The 20406-nt window shown below is 50.6% G+C and overlaps 5 protein-coding genes across 5 annotated transcripts; 4 read left to right on the top strand and 1 right to left on the bottom strand.

Moving 5' to 3' along the window:
* Positions 1-31: 31 nt before the first annotated feature.
* On the top strand, positions 32-1123 carry N7462_002663 (uncharacterized protein; the record flags this gene model as incomplete). Its single annotated transcript, XM_057074389.1, has 1 exon — positions 32-1123. One exon carries the CDS (start codon positions 32-34, stop codon positions 1121-1123), a length of 1092 nt encoding a protein of 363 aa, XP_056938030.1.
* Positions 1124-2210: 1087 nt separating this feature from the next.
* On the bottom strand, positions 2211-3735 carry cds1 (phosphatidate cytidylyltransferase; the record flags this gene model as incomplete). Its single annotated transcript, XM_057074388.1, has 4 exons — positions 2211-2249; positions 2303-3093; positions 3149-3512; positions 3583-3735. 4 exons carry the CDS (start codon positions 3733-3735, stop codon positions 2211-2213), a joined length of 1347 nt encoding a protein of 448 aa, XP_056938029.1.
* Positions 3736-4107: 372 nt separating this feature from the next.
* N7462_002661 (uncharacterized protein) lies at positions 4108-6389 on the top strand (the record flags this gene model as incomplete). Its single annotated transcript, XM_057074387.1, has 2 exons — positions 4108-4536; positions 4599-6389. The coding sequence occupies 2 exons, from the start codon at positions 4108-4110 to the stop codon at positions 6387-6389; spliced, it is 2220 nt and encodes a 739-aa protein (XP_056938028.1).
* Positions 6390-7229: 840 nt separating this feature from the next.
* N7462_002660 (acetyl-CoA synthetase-like protein) lies at positions 7230-11285 on the top strand (the record flags this gene model as incomplete). Its single annotated transcript, XM_057074386.1, has 1 exon — positions 7230-11285. The coding sequence occupies one exon, from the start codon at positions 7230-7232 to the stop codon at positions 11283-11285; it is 4056 nt and encodes a 1351-aa protein (XP_056938027.1).
* Positions 11286-11449: 164 nt separating this feature from the next.
* Positions 11450-18997, top strand: N7462_002659 (acetyl-CoA synthetase-like protein; the record flags this gene model as incomplete). Its single annotated transcript, XM_057074385.1, has 3 exons — positions 11450-12531; positions 12597-15513; positions 15575-18997. 3 exons carry the CDS (start codon positions 11450-11452, stop codon positions 18995-18997), a joined length of 7422 nt encoding a protein of 2473 aa, XP_056938026.1.
* Positions 18998-20406: the final 1409 nt, after the last annotated feature.

Here is a 20406-nt window from a genome sequence, read left to right as displayed (position 1 = left end):
TAGATTCCAGGGCATCTTAGAATCTCTCATCATGCCATCTCGAGCATATACCTCGGAGGGTCCTTCCCTGCCCCCTCTAGCTGAGATCATCAAATTATGGCCGGATGAAGAGCCCTGGTGTGCAGGATATGCTCCATCCAAGGGCCGCCGCTGCCATGCCTCGACAAATCGTGCCGGTCGAAGAGCTGCCATGGATCTTCTAAAAGAAGGAACAGCCGATCTTCGTGCTGGTCGATGTATCGATCGCCTGCTTGAAGCCCTGGCCCCTCATGTGCTATGCACAAGGTTTCACCAGTCTCAAGCGGATGATCTAGCCAGTCGCTGGCAGAATCGTGTGCGATCCTATCTTCGATCCCATCAACAAACCACGCCCCCCAGACCAGCGGTCCGATCCCCTAGAACTGCTCCTCGAGGGCAGAGCCAGGAGGTTTTGAACGAAAGATGCACACATCTCTATCAAAGGCTGCGTGAGACCCTGGAAGAACTGGAGGATCTTCGAACATCCATTAATGGGGACTTGCCGGAGCCAACTCGACATATTCGTGGCAGCTCGAGTCACACAAGTTCTGAAACAACCCACCAGGTTTCCAACAGCTCCCGCCGTGGAAATGCAGAAAGAGCTCAATCGACCCCTACGATGCAGCGCGAAGAGATTCTCGTACCAAGACCTCGGTTGACAAGATCTCAAAGGCAACCTCCTCCCCTGCTAAATAGACCCGCGCATGATACTCAAGCAAATGGATCTTCGCCTCGAGTTACAAACATTCTTCAGCGCACGTCTCCCACAGCACGTCCTGCTTCGAATAATGCTTCACCTACTTCTGCGCACCGTCGGACCGTGGAAGGAGATTGTGCGATTTGTTTGTGCAGTTTGCGAACTATGGAGGAGGAGGAGGAGGAGGAGGAGGAGGAGGAAAGCGACATCGAGGATGATAGTGATAGCTACTCTGTGGCTTCATCTGAAGACGAGGATGAGGAATTCGATGACCCTGAAATGCCACTAGTATGGTGCAAGGCTAGATGCGGCGTAAACTTCCACGAGGGATGCATACTTCAGTGGCTGGAGAGTTCTCGCAACCAAACATGCCCTAATTGCCGGAGCGCTTGGAGGCATGATTTATGAATAAATACCGGAGTTGGCTTATTTTGATTTGGGGTTCACCAATGTAATTTTGTTGCAAAGAGATTAGTCACGTTCTTATGTCATTTTGACCGTTTTTTTCTCTAGTCGTCCTTCGCTTCAAACTTTATTTGGATGATAATGGCTGTATAGCCTAGGTACATCAACTAGATAGGATGATGATGGTTGAATGAAGAGACAAACTCAAGAAACTAATGCCCAAGGCTAATCGTTTACGAAGTTGATTGAACCGGGCCCAGAGATTTACCCATGCTCTAACAACAGAACAATCATCTTCTCTGTAGCTGTTCCGTTGAATCCATATTGATCAAGTTGGGGTGAAAAAAGACAAATCAATCAGCTTCAACATCAGTTCAATTGAAAGCTATGTACAGATTTTACAGTCAACATCCGCCACCACGGACAAACATCACATTAGCAAAATAGAAAGCCCGATCATTTCTCGTCAGGCAGACTTTGTTCTACTCCGGTCCCAGGTCATGTTTTAAAAAGGTTGGGTGTAATCTCCCCAATCGCAACACATACCAGCATTTTAGGACCCCCAATCCAAGCAATCGAAGCGTAGTCATCAAGACAAGGACCAATATCGGCGCCAGAGCCAATAGGCAGAAAGACATGAAAGATAAAAAATTACTGAACCGAAGAAAGAAAAGGTAGGACAAAAACAGCCATGAAGTTAATAAAAGATAGCACCTGTGCATCGGCCGCAACCTTGTTTCTGTTTTCGAATTATTGACACTGATTCGATTAAAATCATTGTCAAGAGCATCGCGAGCCAGAAATCGGAAGTTTGACGCTGTGATGAATGGAGATAGACATGTAAATGTCATATTATGCATGCACGCAAGTGGAGCATGCACGCGCCACCCAGAAAATAAGACACGTCTCGATGTGACAAGATGAGCGGACAGGAGACTGGCAAAGCGAAGCCCATCTGAGAAAGGGCAAGCACGAAGCACAAGGGAAGCACAAGGTTGAAAATTGTTCTCCTATGTGGGGAGGAAAAACAGGGAAGAAGTAAATAGAAGTCGTGATTTTTGATTTGCGAGGGGGTTAGCTGAGTCAGTGTTCACCGACGTTTGAGCTCGGAGGTAAGACAGTCCAAAATCTAAGACGATTAGCATGAATGGAAAATAAATGTAATATGTGGAAGTTTCATACCGTTTCGGAAACAGCGCCCTGGTTGTACAAATACTTGCCGAGACCACGGACAACCTCGAGCTGCTCATCGACGGTCAATCCGTTGATAGCAGTCTCGATTATGTCTCCAACGCTCGCCTTATAGATGGCAATGAAGCTGTGGAAGTACATAAAGGAGAAGAATCCCATTATAAACTGACAGTCCATACGGTCGGTGATACCGCCATGGCCGGGAATCGACTCGCCGAAGTCCTTGATCTTAAAGGTACGCTTCAGACCGGAAGCAAAAAATCCACCGAAGGGGGCAATGAGAGAGGCGAAGGTAGCGAAGCCCAGAATATGGAACTGCATGGGCTCAACGTAGAAGGTCTTGTCGATTCCAAAAAGCGCGAGCGAGTATGGCTGAGGAACGAAAGCTGGGTTTGGATCACACTCCAGACCAGTCAAGACATTTGCGCCAAGATCATTGACCGGGCAAATGAAGTACTTATACCGCATCAGCATATTAGTCATGAAGTATCCGAAAATGACGGTGCAAATCCACGCTCCAATGAAGCCCTCGACAGTCTTCTTGGGAGACAATTGGATCAGTTGGGTGCGTCCGAAGGTGATGCCACAAACATAGGCGAAGATGTCGTTGGTGATGACCAAGGAAGCGGGGAGGAAGAACCAGATCATTCCCTCAAAGATGTTGTTCATAACAAAGTGGGCCTGGACGACGATGAGGTACAGGGCCATGTGAGTCCAAGCAAACTGGGTAAACTGAAAACGATAGTGGCCCTTCTGCAGCGAGCCAACGAAGAAAACGAAACCTAGCTGGTCTCAGTATATACGCTTCACAGAAAATACAAATAAGGGGGTTCTCACCCATGACGTAGAGGGTAAAGCTGATGAATCGGTGATGCGTGGCGAGGGGAAGAAGAACTTTATCAACCAGCAGGATGTGCTTGAAATAATAGATGACGCTCTCTCCATACAGGAAATACATGGTTGTCGCGAGAAAATACCAGTTCAGGGACTTGGTGAAGCGGAGATTCTTCTCCTTGCTGGGGACATTGGCGATGGCGATAACTTCCTTGAAAGAGACGATCTGGATCGCAGTGACCAGACCAATGATATAGATGTGACCGGAGAACAGGGCGACGAAGAAACCCGCGATCATGACGAAAGTCCATATCGTGCGGGTAATGAAGGTCTGCTTCTTCTTCTCATACTCGGACAGTGGCGGCTTCTAAAAATTGGCAAGGAATGGGCCAGTTAGCTCGTCTGAATGCATAAGAATTCAATGGACTTGAGTTTACCTCCTCTTCGATTGTGCTCGGTTTTGAGACAGCACCATTTCTGCTGGGGCTGGATGGCTCTGAGGGTGCGTCGCTGACGTCGGATGACACGCTCAGCCGCCGCTCACCGTTCGACCGGCGTTGGAACCGAACATTACGGCGAGACTTGGACATGGTGGAAGAAAAAAAAAGGGAAAGGGGGGGGAAGGTGAAGAGGGAATAAGACCAGATCTCAGAGAAGGAGAAAGAGTGGAGTTGCTAAAGGTCATAAACTCATGTGAATCCGAAAGCGGTCAGCTCCGTCAACACGCGCCAGTTACGTGGGTTTCGGGGATTGGAAATCGAGGGAACAACACTTGGTCGGAGCTGCGCCTCAACCCACGTTCAAGCGTTCTTGTCGAATTCCCGTGAACCCTGCCAGCGCAACTCCTTCCCAGAATGATAATGTCACTGTGAAGCATTACTGCTACTCTTGAAGCTCCACTCTTCCTTTACGTCCCTTCCACCCGCCCCAACAAACTCCGGTGTTCCATTCATGGCGGGGGCATGGAAGACAACGATGATGATTACTTCTCCGATGACTTTGACTCCCTGCCTCCGGGTACGCTCTATGAGCTGGAGCAGAATGCCTTCCAGGCGACCCAGACCTCGGCAGTTCCGCGCCATGACGCGCAGGTAGTCTCCAACGAGACTCTCCTCGCGCCTGCGAGGCCGACGATCCACCGTTCCGCCTCCTTGAAGCCACCGCCCCGTTTACACACTGGTTTAACAAACGAATATGACGTTCTCGAGGTGGGGGAGTTGGAGGCGGAAGTTCATGACAATGTAAAAGAGCAGCTAGCTCTTCCACAGGATCGTCATGCCCTTGTTACGGGCAGCGGGTGGCCTGTCAATGGCAGGATGGACGATATCATGGAAATAGATGATGACTATGCCCAGGCCGCTGTCTACCAGACAAATACGCGCATGGAGGAGGTAAGAATCGGGTTCAAGCCTCATTTTTAATCGAAATGCAAAAATTAATCTATGCATTTTAGCTGGAACGAGAAAAGGAACAAATGCGTCGAGACCTGGCTGAAGCGAAAATCCTGGCCGAAACTAAAGCTGGAGAAATTGCCATCATCCGGGCTAAGCAGACAAGAATGGTTGAAGAGTATGACCGACAATTGGCAGCGCTACGAAAGTCCATGGCGGATGAAATGGCCAAGCATAAAGAAGAGGTCGAGGCGGCCATGTCAGAAGGCAAGATGCTAGCGACGGAAAACATTTTTCTCCAACATGATCTGGCTGAGGAAGCTTACCAGCTCCGCAACTATAAGTCAAAACATCGTGCTGAAGAGAAAGTTCCGCCCATTACTCCAAAAAAATCCCGTGTGCTCCCGTTTCGTGACGGATTTGAAGACGATGAGATCGCCGTGGCTTCGCCGAGTAGGTCAGCAACCCGGTCGAAGCGGACAACACCGACTGTTCCTGGAAAACGAAAGCGCCGGCCAAGTATTGACAGTCCTGTCCCGCTTCAGTTGAGCCCCGCGGAGGAGCCGACGATGATCGATGCTCCAGTGGATACTTCCGAGTCTGTTTTTGAAGATGAACGCAAGCCACATGGAACTTTCGACCGGAAGAACGGATCTTTGAAACAACTTCTAAACCACAGGATGGTTTTTGGCCAGGAGACTGACCTTGAAGCGTTCTCGAGGCTCTTCTTTCCATCTGATCCCACCCGATCTATATCTAGCATAATCATGGACGAACTTGCCCGGTCTGACAGGGGTCACTATTTGCTAGAATACGTCTATACAATCAAGCCGCTCTGGGAGCGAGCGTTAGCGGAATCCTTCCTTGAACCGGTCCCACGGTTCATGTCTATTGCTCGATATGTCTTGATGATGGATGACGCTCCTCTTCTTGACCTAATTACTCCTTTGGTTGGTGTTCTTCAAGACGCCGTCGAGGCTAATGCAGTTCCTCGATTCAAATACTCCCCAACAGCTCGAGAGAAGGCTCGAATACTGCGCCAAACCCCACAGTCTGACTTGAAACCACAAGTTGACTCGACGGAGGCTCTACGATTGCTGTGCCATATCGCATGTGGGTTGTTACATGTGAAAGGCGCATTAGAGAGCTTTTGGGCCCATATCCGACATACGTTTATTTTGGTGATGCTTCACGGCTCTCAGCATCTGAAAGATATCATGCTGATCTTGCACCTGTTGTCAACCAGCATTCGCCCCAACTCATTCGGCCCCATCATGTCCTCTGAGCAACACCAAGCCGATGTGCAGAAGTGGATTGTGGACCGCCTCTCGTTTATGCTCAGCGAGGCTGTATTGCCGGATGAGGATCAGGAGGCATATACGGCTCATGACATCTGTGCGATGCGGCTTGAAGTTTTGTTGCTGCTAGAGACATTGGCTTCCAGTCCAGTATCTCCATCTCGGGAACATGGAAGCGTCATTATCGCCACCCACCCGAATGCGCTGGCACGACTTTTTCGGTCAATGCATGATGAACTGGATGCGCTCTATTCTTCACCTCCAGAGCAGGACTTGCGCGTTGCAATGGTCAATGGGCTGATGCGACTAATTTTCGGCGTCATGCGCCGCCACGGCCCATCAATCAACATGCAAGAGAAGCTGGCCTGTGTCCCGGGCAGTAAACAAAAACATTTGGTTGTGCTCACCCGACTCGCATTTTGTGATGGTTCGGTTCTTGAGGCTGGTATCGAAGACGAAACAGTCGACATGGCACACGAGCTATTGGAAGAGTGGACAAACCCGCAGGAAGCGCATTCTCTCGCTGCGGCTTTTCCTAGCTCTCGAAGAGATTAATCAGAATTATAAAAGGATGACGCCCCAATTAGGGCTGATTTGCCCAATAGAGATGGCTAGCGAATCATAACAGAGCGGAGCCTGACGTACGACTCTCTTGTCTCCACATTTTCTCGCACACGTATCCAAGTACACCTGTGCAGACCTCTTTCATATAATAGTCTACACCAAATTGTCAAATTTTGTAATGATTCTTGGACTCTTGATGTTTCTTAGCAAGGTTGGAGCCTAACAGGGTTTATATGTTTTGCACATCGTCAGGCCCAAATCGCCAGCCGTGGATTTTTGCATGATACCTGGTGCTACGCTTGGGTTTGGTTCTCTATGGAATTTAAGTTAGTTCTAGGTTTTTTTTTTTTTCGCAGATCCTGCTACACCGTCTGATCTCTTGAGGGACAGTGTTAAAGTAAGTCATGGAAAGATAACAAGTAACTGGATAATATCCTCGAATAAAGCATATCCTGGTGACATTAGAAACACCGACCATACCTTGGGATTACACACGTAAGGGGGGACGTAAGGGGCATACACACCGACTATAGTTCATCGTCTGCCAGCTGTCTGTACTCGAGAGCCCTGAAAGAACTTGTTTGTCTGTTCGTATAGAAATCTAGAAATAAATCTACTTGTGTGCAATTGAAAATCCACCATTGACGGCCAATTTCAAGAATAGCCAGGCTACTCGGTTGGTCTGTCAATAGCCTAGTGATATGTGATTATCAAAGCTGATAGCAACGTCAGGATTTAACTGCCGTCAATAGCGACAAGAACACCGTTAGTGTTTCAGTTCCGATCACACAGCACGAATCCCACGAGCTATATCAAAACAGCCCGGTAGGAATGTCGGCAGAGGGTTGGGAAATCCCGCGCCGAATCGATGGATTTCAGGGTCAAGATACAGTTGAAATATTGCGGATCACTCTGGAATCTTGGGTTACACAGGCTGTCGAACAGTTCAAAGGCAGCAAGGGGATCCTGAAGATAGGTGGCCTGACCGATAAATTGAATGATGCGCCTGAAGTGAAGATGCAGCTGGATGGGGAGATCCACCATGTGCTAAGCAATTTGCGAGGAGAACAGTTTCGCCAGGTGGTGAAAAAGCACGACGAAGCCACTCGTGCATTTGCAGCTTACTTGATGTTGGATGGCTGCCCCGGAACTGGCAGTTCAGAGACGCTGCTTATTCTGCGGTTTCTGGAAATGATTGAATCTCGGGCACTGGAGGAGGGCACTAAGAGCTTGTGCCAGGAGGACTGCGTACCACTCCTCGAAATCCATTGCCAAGTTGTCGCAGAAGGGCTGGAATTGCATGTCATGTCACCTCCTCATGCTACAGCCAAAGCATTTGTGCAGGATCTGAATTTGCGAATCCAACAGTCCATTTCCAACCTACCTCTCGCAAGCGTGCCGGTGGAGACTACGCCTGCTGCGTCAGAGAGTGAGCTCAAGGCGATCTGGGCCTGGAATGCCACGGTACCTGCAGTGGTGCAGACCTGCGTGCACCATATCATCGCGGAGCAAGCCCGACTACAGCCACATGCACCCGCAGTCTCGGGCTGGGATGGCGAGTTGGACTATGAAGAGCTAGACCAGATATCCACTCGATTAGCCCACCACTTAGTGCAGCTCGGTGCTGGGCCGGATGATATCATCCCACTCTGTTTTGAGAAATCCAAATGGATGATTGTGGCTATTTTGGCCGTCATGAAATCAGGGGCAGTCATCGCCGCCCTGGACGCAACCCAGCCTGTGGATCGTCTACAGACCATTGTGAAGCAACTACAGCCGCGCTGGATGATTGCATCGTCCGCTCAGGTTGAAGTGGCCACTTACCTAGGTATCAGTAATGTTATAACTCTCGACGAAAGCCAAATACAGCAATTTCCGGACTTCAAAGACAGAGACCTTCCAACTGTTGACCCATCCAGTAACCTCTACGTTGTTTTCACGTCCGGCAGCACTGGAACTCCCAAGGGAGTCATGATCAATCATGCCAATTTTAGTAGCGCCATCGCCTACCAGCATGATGCACTAGGGATTAATAATACGGCCCGAGTTCTCGACTTCGCATCATACGCCTTTGACCTGGCCTGGGGAAATATCATACATACCTTGGCTGCGGGGGGTTGCCTCTGCATCCCGTCTGAAAGTGAGCGCCGTGGAAACATCACTGGGGCAATCCGTAGACTTGGGGTAAATCATCTCCAGCTGACCCCTAGCGTTGCTCGCCTAATTGATCCTCGAGATATTCCCGGTTTGAGATTAATTCTGTTGATTGGAGAGCCAATGACCCAGGCCGATGTTGCTCAATGGACGCCATACTCCAAGCTGATCAATTCCTATGGCCCAGCCGAGTGCACGGTGGCGGTGACTTTCCAGACAATCCTCCATGGCAAAGCCTGGGACTTGAGTATGGGGAAAGGCGTCGCTTGCAATACCTGGATAGTTGATGAGATCCATGGGAAGAGACTAGTGCCCCTTGGCCACACAGGAGAGCTGTGGCTGGAGGGGCCGCTGGTCGGACAAGGGTATCTGGGAGACTCCAAGAAGACTGCAGCAAGTTTTGTGGACGATCCTGACTGGTTGATGAAGGGAATACCCGGTGTCCTAGGACGCCGAGGTCGGCTATACAAAACTGGGGATCTCGTGCGATATAACCGGGACGGCTCGTTGATCTATGTTGCTCGCAAGGATACACAGGTCAAGATCCGGGGCCAGCGTGTAGAGCTAGGCGACGTGGAATACCACCTGAAGCTTGCACTACCCGACAGGATTGTATCAGTTGCAGCTGAAGCCTTCACCCCACGGGGTAGCAGTAGTACCATCTTGGTCGCATACCTAGCTCTCGGCGAAGTAGCAAACGGCTCCATGGAGAGCACCCGGGAGTGTCTTGCCAGTTGTCTGGATGGGGTGGAAGAATACCTGACCGAGCAACTCCCTCGGTACATGGTGCCCAGCATGTATCTTGCAATCCCCCAGATCCCTATGACTACCACAGGAAAGATAGACCGGGTACGTCTGCGTGAGATCGGGTCTTCGTTAACCCTAGATCAGCTGGCAGAATTGCAGCCCTCGCGAGCAGCGGAGAATAAGGCTCCTCAGACCGAGATGGAGTACAGGCTTCAAAAGCTCTGGGCAACGACGCTAAATATAAGGCCTGACAGCATAGGCTTAGGGGATAGTTTCCTCCGGATTGGCGGCGAATCGATGGCAGCAATCCGTCTGGTGCAGCTCGCCCGGAAAGAGGGAATCCTGCTGACGGTAGCCGATATTTTTAATCAACCACGCCTCAGCGAGATGGCGCAGGCAGCCCAGGAAGAACAAGCTTTGGCTGTGCCGACAGTTCCTCATTTTTCCCTGCTTCGCCGCAGATGGGAAGGGGAAACAGATGATGCCCGTGCTCTGGCTGCAGCCAAATGCGGGGTTTCGGCACAATCCATCGAAGATCTCTTGCCCTGTACACCACTCCAGGAAGGTCTTTTGGCCCTGACTGCCAAACGAGACGAAGAGTATGTCCACCAAATTGTATCCAAGCTCCCAGACAATGTGAATTTGGTGCGCTTCAGGACTGCCTTGGCTGAGGTGATTCATGAAGTTGCGATCCTGCGAACTAGGATTGTAGACCTGCCCAATGCTGGGCTTATGCAAGTTGTGATCACAGACCAGCCAAAATGGACCGCGGGCAGCGATCTCGGTCAATTCTTGGAGTTAGAGAAGGGAAAGAGTATGGGTCTAGGGACGCCCTTAACCCGGTTTGGCCTGGTATTAGATCCGGCGGACGGCCACGTCCATTTCGTCTGGACAATCCATCATGCATTGTATGATGGTTGGTCACTGCCACTCATTTTAGAACGGATTGAAGCCATCTATACAGGTGGCAGCTCCGATAAGCTCCCCTCGTTTGCCGGATTTGTGAAATTTCTGGCCGATTGTACGGTAGAGGACGCTCATACTTATTGGCAATCTCAATTAGATGGCATCCAGGCCGCGGTCTTTCCAGCCTTACCCTTCCAAGGGTACCAGCCCCAATGCCAAAATTTGCTCCAACACCATATGGCAAATTTATTCTGGCCCGGAAATGATATTACTGCCTCCACTGCCGTCCGAACCGCATGGGCTATTCTCATAGCCCGCTATACCCTGTCTCCAGATGTTGTCTTTGGAGCCACGGTATCTGGACGACAAGCACCAGTCCCATATATTGAACGCATGGCTGGTCCGACAATTGCCACTGTTCCGATTCGAGTGAATGTGCAGGCAGAGATCACCGTCGCTAGTTTGATGCAGAGTATTCAAGCACAGGCGGTGGCTATGATTCCGTATGAGCAGACAGGATTAAAGCAGATTCGGCGGATCAATTTAGATACAGAGCAGGCGACGCAGTTTCAGTCCTTGTTGGTTGTGCAACCACCGAGTCAGCAATCACCTTTGCAGCCAGATCAGCATTTACTCAAAGTGGATCTGGGTGCTGGAGACGAATTCCGTAATATCAACACCTACGCGGTTATGTTGGAGTGCCGTCTCGGGACCCACGATATGCACCTTCGGATGAGTTATGACCGCCAGGCGATTGAGACAGAACAGGCTGAGAGAATAGTCAGGCAGTTTGAAGGGGTACTTCGCCAGGTCTGCAGTGAAGGGCATGCCCAGGAGTTGGTGCGCACCGTCACGACAGCTAGTCAACACGACCTGGCGCAGATCTGGGCCTGGAATGCAAGGGTGCCGCAGAACATTGAGGGCTGTGTCCATGATCTCGTTACAGAACGCAGCCAGCAACAGCCCGATGCCCTAGCCATTGATGCGTGGGATGGACGGCTGAGCTATCGGGAATTAGATGTCCTCTCTAGCCAACTGGCCGTCTCCCTCTTGCAACGGGGGCGGGCCAGAACTCGGTGATTCCAGTATGTTTCGAGAAATCCATGTGGACACCAGTTGCCATGCTGGCTGCCATGAAAGCTGGCAGTCCCGTCGTTGCAATGGACCCCAGCCAGCCAGAGGCTCGATTATAGTCAATCGTCCAACAGACCCAAGGCCCGCTCATCCTCACCTCCGACACATACATGCCTCTTGCATCTCGACTGGCGGAGGTGGTGATCTGCGTGAACAGAGATACCCTGCAAGGCTTGTCGGCGTTACCGGAGGCATCTCGGGATTGTTGGCACCTCCCAACGGTCCATCCGACGGACGGACTTTACATCGCGTTCACCTCGGGCAGTACGGGATCCCCGAAAGGGGCCACCATATCTCATCAAAACATTCGGAGCGCGATTTACTACGGTCTGGACGCATTAGGCTTTACCTCTACCACACGGGTCCTTGGATTTTCCTCATATGCATTTGATGTGGCGTGGCTCGAGTTCCTCTATGCGATGGCTTCCGGGGGCTGTTTATGTATTCCGTCGGATACAGAGAGAAACAGTGGCAATCTCGCACAGTGCATGGAACAGTTGCAAGTCAACCATGCTCTTTTGACCCCATCCACCGCACGGCTTCTCGACGCAGATGCGGTGCCGAGCCTCAAGACCCTGGTTCTAATCGGAGAAGCCATCACCCGCGAGGACCTGGTCAGATGGGCGGGCAAGGTTGATTTGAAGAACGGGTATGGTCCTGCCGAATGCTCTGTTTTGAGCACAATCCACACATTCGAAGGCCCGAACGACCAGCCCAGTATTATTGGGTCCCCGGTTGGCCTTATCCCGTGGGTGGTAGAGCCATCGGACGGCGGGTGCCTCAGCTCCCTGGGCGCGATTGGAGAGCTGTGGGTGGAAGGGCCGTTGGTGGGACAAGGATATCTGGGCGATGCAGAGAAAACCGCCATGAGTTTTGTCCATGATCCCATCTGGCTGCTCCAGGGGGCAGCCGGTTCCGCTGGGCGGCAGGGTCGACTCTACAAGACTGGAGATCTCGTTCGATATACCTCCAACGGTAAGCTGGTCTACGTGGGGCGAAATGATACGCAGGTCAAGATCCGTGGCCAGCGGGTGGAGCTAGGAGAAGTTGAGCATTTTCTGTATCAAGCCTTGCCTCCGGCCGCCGTGGGGGTCCTTGTTGCTGCCGAGATCATCACTCCCCTGGGAAGTGCCAACCCAGCCCTGGTTGCCTACCTGGCGATTGGAGAATCGGCACTGGGCCCCCCGAGACTGTTCGAGCCAAATTGACTCCCTACACCAAGGGGGTCAGGGAGCTCCTGACGGACCAGTTGCCTAGCTACATGGTGCCCAGCCTATTTCTCCCGGTAGTCGAACTTCCTATGACTGCCACGGGCAAGAGAGATCGACGGCGGCTGCGTCAAATGTGGGCCTCCAGTTCCCTTGAAGAACTGGTGGAGCTGCAACCGACCAGAACCAACCACCAACCACCGAGAACGGACCTGGAAAGAAAAATCCAGAAGCTTTGGGCTGAGTGTTTGAACCTGAGCTCGTTCAATATTGGCATTCATGACAGCTTTTTTGCCCTAGGAGGTGATTCGATCTCCGCCATGCAGCTCTCGGCGAAGGGCCGGTCCGTGGACCTCAAAATGACTGTCATGGATATCTTCAAGTACAAATCCATCGCTCGATTGGCTCTTGGTGTATCCACAGTGGTGGATTTCACAATGACACATAGGCCGGAAGGCCATGATCATCACGGTGATGGTGTGTCCTTTGCTTTGTCACCGATCCAGCAGATGCTTGTCGATATGCAGCAGGGGCGGCTCAGCAATCATTTCAACCAAAGCTTTTTTGTGCAGGTCCGCCGGCCAACGACCTTTCCTCAAGTCCAGACCGCAGTAGATGCTTTGGTAGCCCATCATGGCATGTTGCGCGCGCGTTTAAAGTGCAGCGGGGATTTATGGAGCCAGCAGATCCTGCCTCCTGGAACCCCTAGAAGCCATCGCGTCTGCCAGCATAACTTTGTCGATATTGAAGCTGCCTCCGTTGTGATCAATCGAAGCCAGGTATCACTTGATATCCAGAATGGTCCGCTCATGGCCGTCGACCTGATCAATACAACCTCGGGCCAATACCTTTTCCTGGTAGCCCACCATATGGTTGTGGATCTGGTTTCTTGGAGAATCATCCTCGGTGATCTCGAAGAGCACTTGACCACGGCATCCATTCATGGCTTAACCTCGATGTCCTTCCAGACCTGGTGCCAGTTGCAGACCGATCACGCACAGACCCATGCGAAGCTAGAGGCTGTCCTGCCAGATGGGGCTCGACCTCTGCCGCCAATGCTCGATTACTGGGGTCCAGTATGCAGCTCGAACACTTTTGACAATATGATCAAGTGTAGCCTGGTTGTCAGCAAGCGGGTAACGGATGCCTTGTTAGGGCCTGCAAACGCGGCATTTGATACGCAGTTTGTGGAGCTCCTCCATGCGTCCATCCTGCATTCCTTCGCCAACACTTTTCATGACCGAGTACCGCCGACAATATTCAGCGAGGGTCACGGCCGTGAGCCATGGGAATCTGGAATTGATGTTTCCCGCACAGTTGGGTGGTTTACCACGCTGTTCCCTGTGGTAGCCACGGCAAAGAAGGGGGATAATATTGCCAGTATCGTGCGCCACGTCAAGGACACCCGACGCCAGATACCAGGCAATGGTCGTCCATACTTTGAGACCAGGTTTCTTACTCCAGCTGGCAAGCGGGAATTTCAAGTGAATGGCCCTGTCGAGGTGATTTTCAACTACCTCGGATTGTATCAGCAACTGGAGAGGGAAGACAGCCTATTCCACTTGCACGGCATGCCAGACGGGGTGAACGAGCATTCTGATGTTTCTGGAAAGCTTTTTCGCTTTGCTCTTGTGGATATCTCCGCATCGATAATGGATGGTGTTCTTCATGTCGAGTTTCTATATAATCGACACATGCAACATCAGGACTCCATCCGCGCATGGGTCAAGGAATGTCAACTCTCCCTCTATGCTGCGGCGCAGGAGCTTCCTTTGCTCCAGCCAAGCTATACCCTCTGCAGTTTCCCATCGCTGCGTATGGCGGACTCTGCATTGCCGATCCTGCAGGACAGGCTCATGGAGCTGGACCTTTCATATGGGCAGGTGGAAGATATATATCCCTGTTCGCCGCTCCAAGACGGAATTCTCATTAGCCAGATGAAGAACCCGGAACTCTACAGGACCCGGGTACAATGGATCGCACAGCCCATGAATGGAGTAAAGGCTGTGGATATATTTCGACTCAAGCAGGCATGGCAGCAGGTGGTAGCCCGCCACTCTGCTCTTCGCACCCTGTTCGTGGATAGCATCTCGGGCATCGGGATGAAGGATCAGGTGGTTGTCAAGAATCTCCAGGCAAACGTACACATCGTACAATCGTCCACCGGAGATGATAGACTCGAAAGAACCTCCCTGACCGCCGCCAAAGCGAGCTCAGTATTCACCCTCTCCACGACAGACTCGGGGGTTTTGTGCGAGCTATCCATAAACCATGCTCTGATCGATGCCTTCTCTTTGGGAATCCTCAAAGACGAGCTCTGTGTGATATATGATGGCTTGCGCCCTTGTCCTCCAGCACCCCTTTACAGTGACTATATCCAGTACATTCACTCCGTGTCAATTGAATCAGCGGAGGCATACTGGCATACTCATCTTGGAGGGGTCAAGCCTTGCATATTTCCACCACTGGGTAATCCGGGCGCAGAAGATAGGCGTTCGCATAACAAAATACCTATTACATTCGAGCGAGATCTGCATCTGGCACTGCGCAGCTTCTGCACAGAATATGAACTGACGACGTCCAACGTTTTCCATGTCGCATGGGCGCTGGTCCTGCGGGCATACACCAGCTTGGAGACCGTTTGCTTTGGCTATCTCCAATCTGGCCGCGATATTCCTCTACGGGGGGCTGACAGAACCGTTGGCCCTTTCATTAATATGCTTACCAGTCTGGTGGATCTGGCCAGCAAGGATTCGCTGCTGACTTTGGTACAGAGAAACCAGGAGCAGTATGTCAACAGCTTGGAGTTTCAGCATTATCCGCTGGCCGAGATCTTCCACTTCAGCGATACACCCGAGACAGGGCTCTTCAATACTGCGATTTCGGTTCAAGCAAGTGGATATGGGTCTCAGAATGATCAGTCGGGCATATCACTTCAACACAAAGAAGGACATGATCCCACCGAGGTAAGAAACACAGGAAGGCCTTTCCCTTTTTTTTATGGAACTAAGCTAATATGAAAAATAGTACGATATAATGATAAATATTGGGATCGGAGATGAGAAGATCGACTTGGAGTTTGACTTCAATGAGTCGGTGATATCAGAAATTCATGCAAAGAGTGCCTTGGACCTGTTCCTGAACGCCATCTCACATATCATCAAGCACGGGAGCCAGAGCGCCCAGGAAGTCAATTTGATCAGCAAACAAGACTTAAAGACTATTTGGGAGTGGAATGCGACCGCAACAAAGCCCTCTAGCCGCTGTGTGCATGAACTCATCATGGAACAGGCAGAGAAAACCCCAGCGGCCGCTGCCATATGCGCGTGGGATGGCGATCTCAAATACGGAGAGCTCAATGCTTTGTCCACTCAGCTGGCATGCCACATCCGTCATCTTGGTGTTGAAGCAGGGGTGAACGTCCCGCTACTCTTCGAAAAATCACGGTGGATGTCCGTTGCCAGTCTAGCCGTAATGAAGGCTGGTGGAACTGTGGTAGGGTTGGATCCTGCTCAGCCCGAAGAGAGACTACGAAGGATCATCAAGCAGGTCCAGCCTCGTCTCATCCTAACCTCAGCCTTGACTCACACTATCACTTCAACACTTGCGGATTGCCCTGTTGTCCTGGTTGAGGCCCTCACTTTCGCTGAGCTGAACACAAAGTGTGATTCTTGGCTACCGAAGGTCGATCCTGACGGCAGCCTGTACTTGGTTTTCACCTCTGGGAGCACGGGGCTTCCCAAAGGGGTGGCCATCAGCCATTCAAACCTCAGCACTGCCATAGTTCACCAAAGGCTTCTCTTACAACTCTCTAGCTCCTCGCGGGTACTGGATTTTGCATCCTACGCGTTCGATGTCTCTTGGGGCACGATCCTTCACACCCTTGCAGCTGGTGGCTGCGTCTGCATACCCGAGGAGTCAGAGCGCCGCGGAGATCTCAGTATAGCAATCCGCCGGATGGAGGTAAATTACGCGCATCTCACTCCATCTGTTTCACGGCTCCTGAACCCTTCCCATTTGCCGCTCCTTCAAACCCTCGTCTTAAGTGGAGAGGCCGTATCACGGGTGGATATGGATCAGTGGAGTCCACATGTCCATCTCATCAATGCTTATGGCCCTGCTGAAGCCGCCGTATGGGTTACATTTGCGCATCTCAAGAAGGAAATGTCCATACCATCTATCGGAAGAGGGGGAGGCTGCACTACGTGGATTGTTGACCCTCTTCGACCCGACCAATTGGCACCCGTGGGCTGTATGGGGGAGCTCTGGCTGGAAGGCCCACTAGTGGGACTTGGCTATCATCACGACCCGGAACGAACAGCAGCTGTATTCATGAAAAACACTCCATGGTTGGCTCGAGGAGCAGGAGATCCGCATGGTCCTGGTCGACAGGGACGACTTTATCGAACTGGGGACTTGGTCCGCTATAATCCCGACGGAACGATCGTCTACATTGGGCGAAAAGATAACCAAATTAAGATTCATGGCCAGCGGGTGGAGTTGGAAGAGGTAGAGAAATATATCCAGCAGGCTCTAATGAATAGTACAGGAGCAGCAGTCCCTGTGGTAGCAGCGGTCACTAAGCCCAAAGGAAGCAATACCCCGATCCTGGTAGCTTATCTGGCTCTAGGTGATCAGGCAATGAGCTCCACGGGCATGCTCCGCAAAAGACTAAGCAGTTACGCCGAGGTCATCAACCAGGACTTGGAAAAGTACCTGCCGAGCTACATGCAGCCGAACATTTACATTCCTGTGGCCATAATCCCCACCACTACAAATGGAAAGGTTGACCGCAGGAAACTTGAAGCCATCGGATCCAGTCACACTGTGGCTGAATGGGCTGGCCTCCAATCCGACAAGGGCAAAAACTTTACAGCATCATCCCCAGAGGGGCTAGAGCTACAAAGACTATTCGCCGAGGTATTGAATATCGATCGCAATCTTGTAGGCATGAATGACAGCTTCTTCTCACTTGGCGGGGATTCAATCACGGCAATGCAGCTGTCGGCGAAGTCCCAGTCCGGACCCACCTATATCACAGTGACCGATATCTTTAGGCACAAAACCGTCATGCGGCTATTAAGTCATGTAAAGCATACAGAGACCGACTCCATGCAGCTCCCGGAATCTACCGACAATCTTTTCGAGCTGTCCCCGATCCAGCAGCTATTCTTTACTTCGCAGGGCACAGGGAAAAACCTATTCAACCAGTCTTTCCTGGTCTGCGTTTCCCGTCCCATAACTTCGAACGAGCTCAAGCAAGCTATCGAAGTTCTGAGTCTACGCCATCCTATGCTCCGGGCTCGATTCGTGAACATTGTGGACGGCATCTGGCGGCAGAAGATCGTTGCTGATACGGCCGGCTGCTTTATATTTCGCAACCACCAGATTACTACCCTCCGAGATATGGAGCTTCTCTTCCATAACAGCCAGCAGTCGATAGACATTGCTAAGGGTCCTATATTCAGCGTGGACTTGATCGATTCGGATCATGATGGGCAGTACCTCTTTATGACAGCTCATCATCTTGTCGTCGACCTTGTCTCGTGGAGAATTATACTTGCAGATCTAGAAGAATACATGGTCTCGGGGAGGATCGCCGGCTTTCCTCCATTCTCTTTCCAGTCATGGACCCAATTGCAAGCACAGTATGCTCGGAATCATTTGCCTCCACAGGTTGCATTGCCCTTTGAGGCCAATCCACCCCGGTATGACTACTGGGGACTGACCCCTGGACACGTCGCAAACACCATGAACAATATTGGCCAAAGTAGCTTCACAATTGAGAAGCACCTAACCAACATTCTTACGGGGTCGGCCAACTCCGCCTTCGATACTCAGCCTGTTGAAATTCTTCACGCGGCCTTGCTGTACGCATTTACACAGATATTCCAGGACCGTGACGCACCCCTTTTTTTCTCCGAAGGTCATGGTCGAGAAAGCTGGGACTCTACCATTGACCTATCCAGAACGGTTGGTTGGTTTACCACCATTTTTCCAGTGGCAGTTTCAATTACGCGGAACAGCAGTCTTGCAGAGGTGGTGCGCTGTGTCAAGGACACACGTCGGCAGATACCGCGCAATGGATGGTCCTATTTCACATCGCGATACCTCAATCCTGCTGGACAGCAGGCATTCCAAATCAAGGGCCCCGTTGAGGTCATTTTCAATTACATGGGCTTATATCAGCAGCTAGAACGTCCTGATTCGCTGTTCAAGCCATCTGATATTACAGTCACAGAGCCCCCTGCTGCTGTGGCGACTCTTTCTCGATTTGCCCTGATTGACATCGCCGCGTCGATTGTACATGGTCAGCTTAGGGTTGAGTTCCTTTATAACAAGAAGATGAGGGGGCAAGACAGGATACTCGAATGGATTGGAAAGTGCAAATGCTCACTCGAGGAGGCAGCTGACGTACTGGCGCGTTGTCATGTCATCACATCTACATAGATTCTCTTTCCGACAAGTAGCTTCTTTTTTTGTATCTCTCTTAATGCTATCAGCTTTATACTTTCTCTTCTTTTCTCTCACTGATTACAAGCCCACTGATTACAAGCCCCCTCGCCGTCAAATAAGACATACAATGGTGTTCAAAAGTTTTCCTGACCCTACTTTTTATTACTGTAACAACCCCCCACCCTATTGTTTTTTCTTCCTTCCACAACACTAATATACTACATAATCTAGCAGAATCTGCTAGCAAATGAAGAAAAAAGGGTAAGAGGTAGATTACCTCTCAGCAAGGTTTAGCAATAGTATATACTGCCAATAACGCTGTATCTAGGGCATCACTAACACGGGATTTTGAGTATGATCCAAAGACTAGATATAATATAATTCAACGCTATATGTGATAGAGTCAGGAGATATAAAGGTGAGCATTTTGGTTATGCTCTGAAATAGCTAAGAAGGCGCCCTGGGGTCAGGTGACCTAGCTTGGAGGGTAACAGAAGGTGTATTATTTTAATAAGTAAATCTTGAAGAGATTCATTTTCAAAGAAAGAAGGATTCTCTGTTAGGGTGCTACTTGCAGGGTAGCGGCCTGTTGGTCAGGCAAGGAAAATGAATACAATATTGAATCGTTATTGAATCAGAGAAGAATAGTAAAAGTTTATCGTTCCAATGCCTGAATCTTGAAGAGATTCAGTTCGAAAGAAAGGGGGATTGTCTTTCTATGAGTTTAATGTCGTCATTCCGCTGTTTGCCGAAGGTATGACGATAAAGGAATCCTATTCCAACTTGTTGTTCCCTGTGAACCTTATCGTTCCGCATACGATTCGTATTCGAAGTCGATCGGAATATCATCAATTAGTTGTTCCATAACAGTCTAAGTAGGCAAGGAACCGCAAGAGTGCGTATAAACGTGGCCTAACTCTATTATTGAAGATCCTAAACACCGGACAGCTTACCGAAACAGTAGATAAGAAAGCAGAAGCTTTTCGTAAAGTCTTCTTTCATGCCTACTTGCTTTACCACCCCCCTCCCCCCACAAGGCATGAAAACATAGCATATCAAACCATAAGCCGATAACAAGGTTATATTATGCCTTAATTCCTCCTTGCCCGGGGATTTTTATTATTGCATACCATGCCCATTGTGATTCTCACTAGACCTCGACCTTGACCTGTACGCTTGTGGAGCAAGTGGTAGGATAGCCTTAACGGAAAATTGTTTTTCGATCGGATTTGTGCTCGCCTGTCATGGAAGACGAATCCGTTTACCCATCCGTCCGACAGCCCTTACTTATGGGTTATCTGTGTATCAAGCAAAATATCTGGCGGCAAGGGGGAGACCTCCTGACATGCCAGGTAAGATTGGCTTGGTCACAATACCGGCCAGGCCGCCCATATTGAACAAAC

Source organism: Penicillium macrosclerotiorum (assembly GCF_028827735.1).
Source record: "Penicillium macrosclerotiorum strain IBT 26536 chromosome Unknown utg000002l_segment0_segment0, whole genome shotgun sequence".
Taxonomy (NCBI): domain Eukaryota; kingdom Fungi; phylum Ascomycota; class Eurotiomycetes; order Eurotiales; family Aspergillaceae; genus Penicillium; species Penicillium macrosclerotiorum.
The sequence above is the reverse complement of the archived record's forward strand: the minus strand, read 5'-3'. Positions and strand labels throughout refer to the sequence as shown.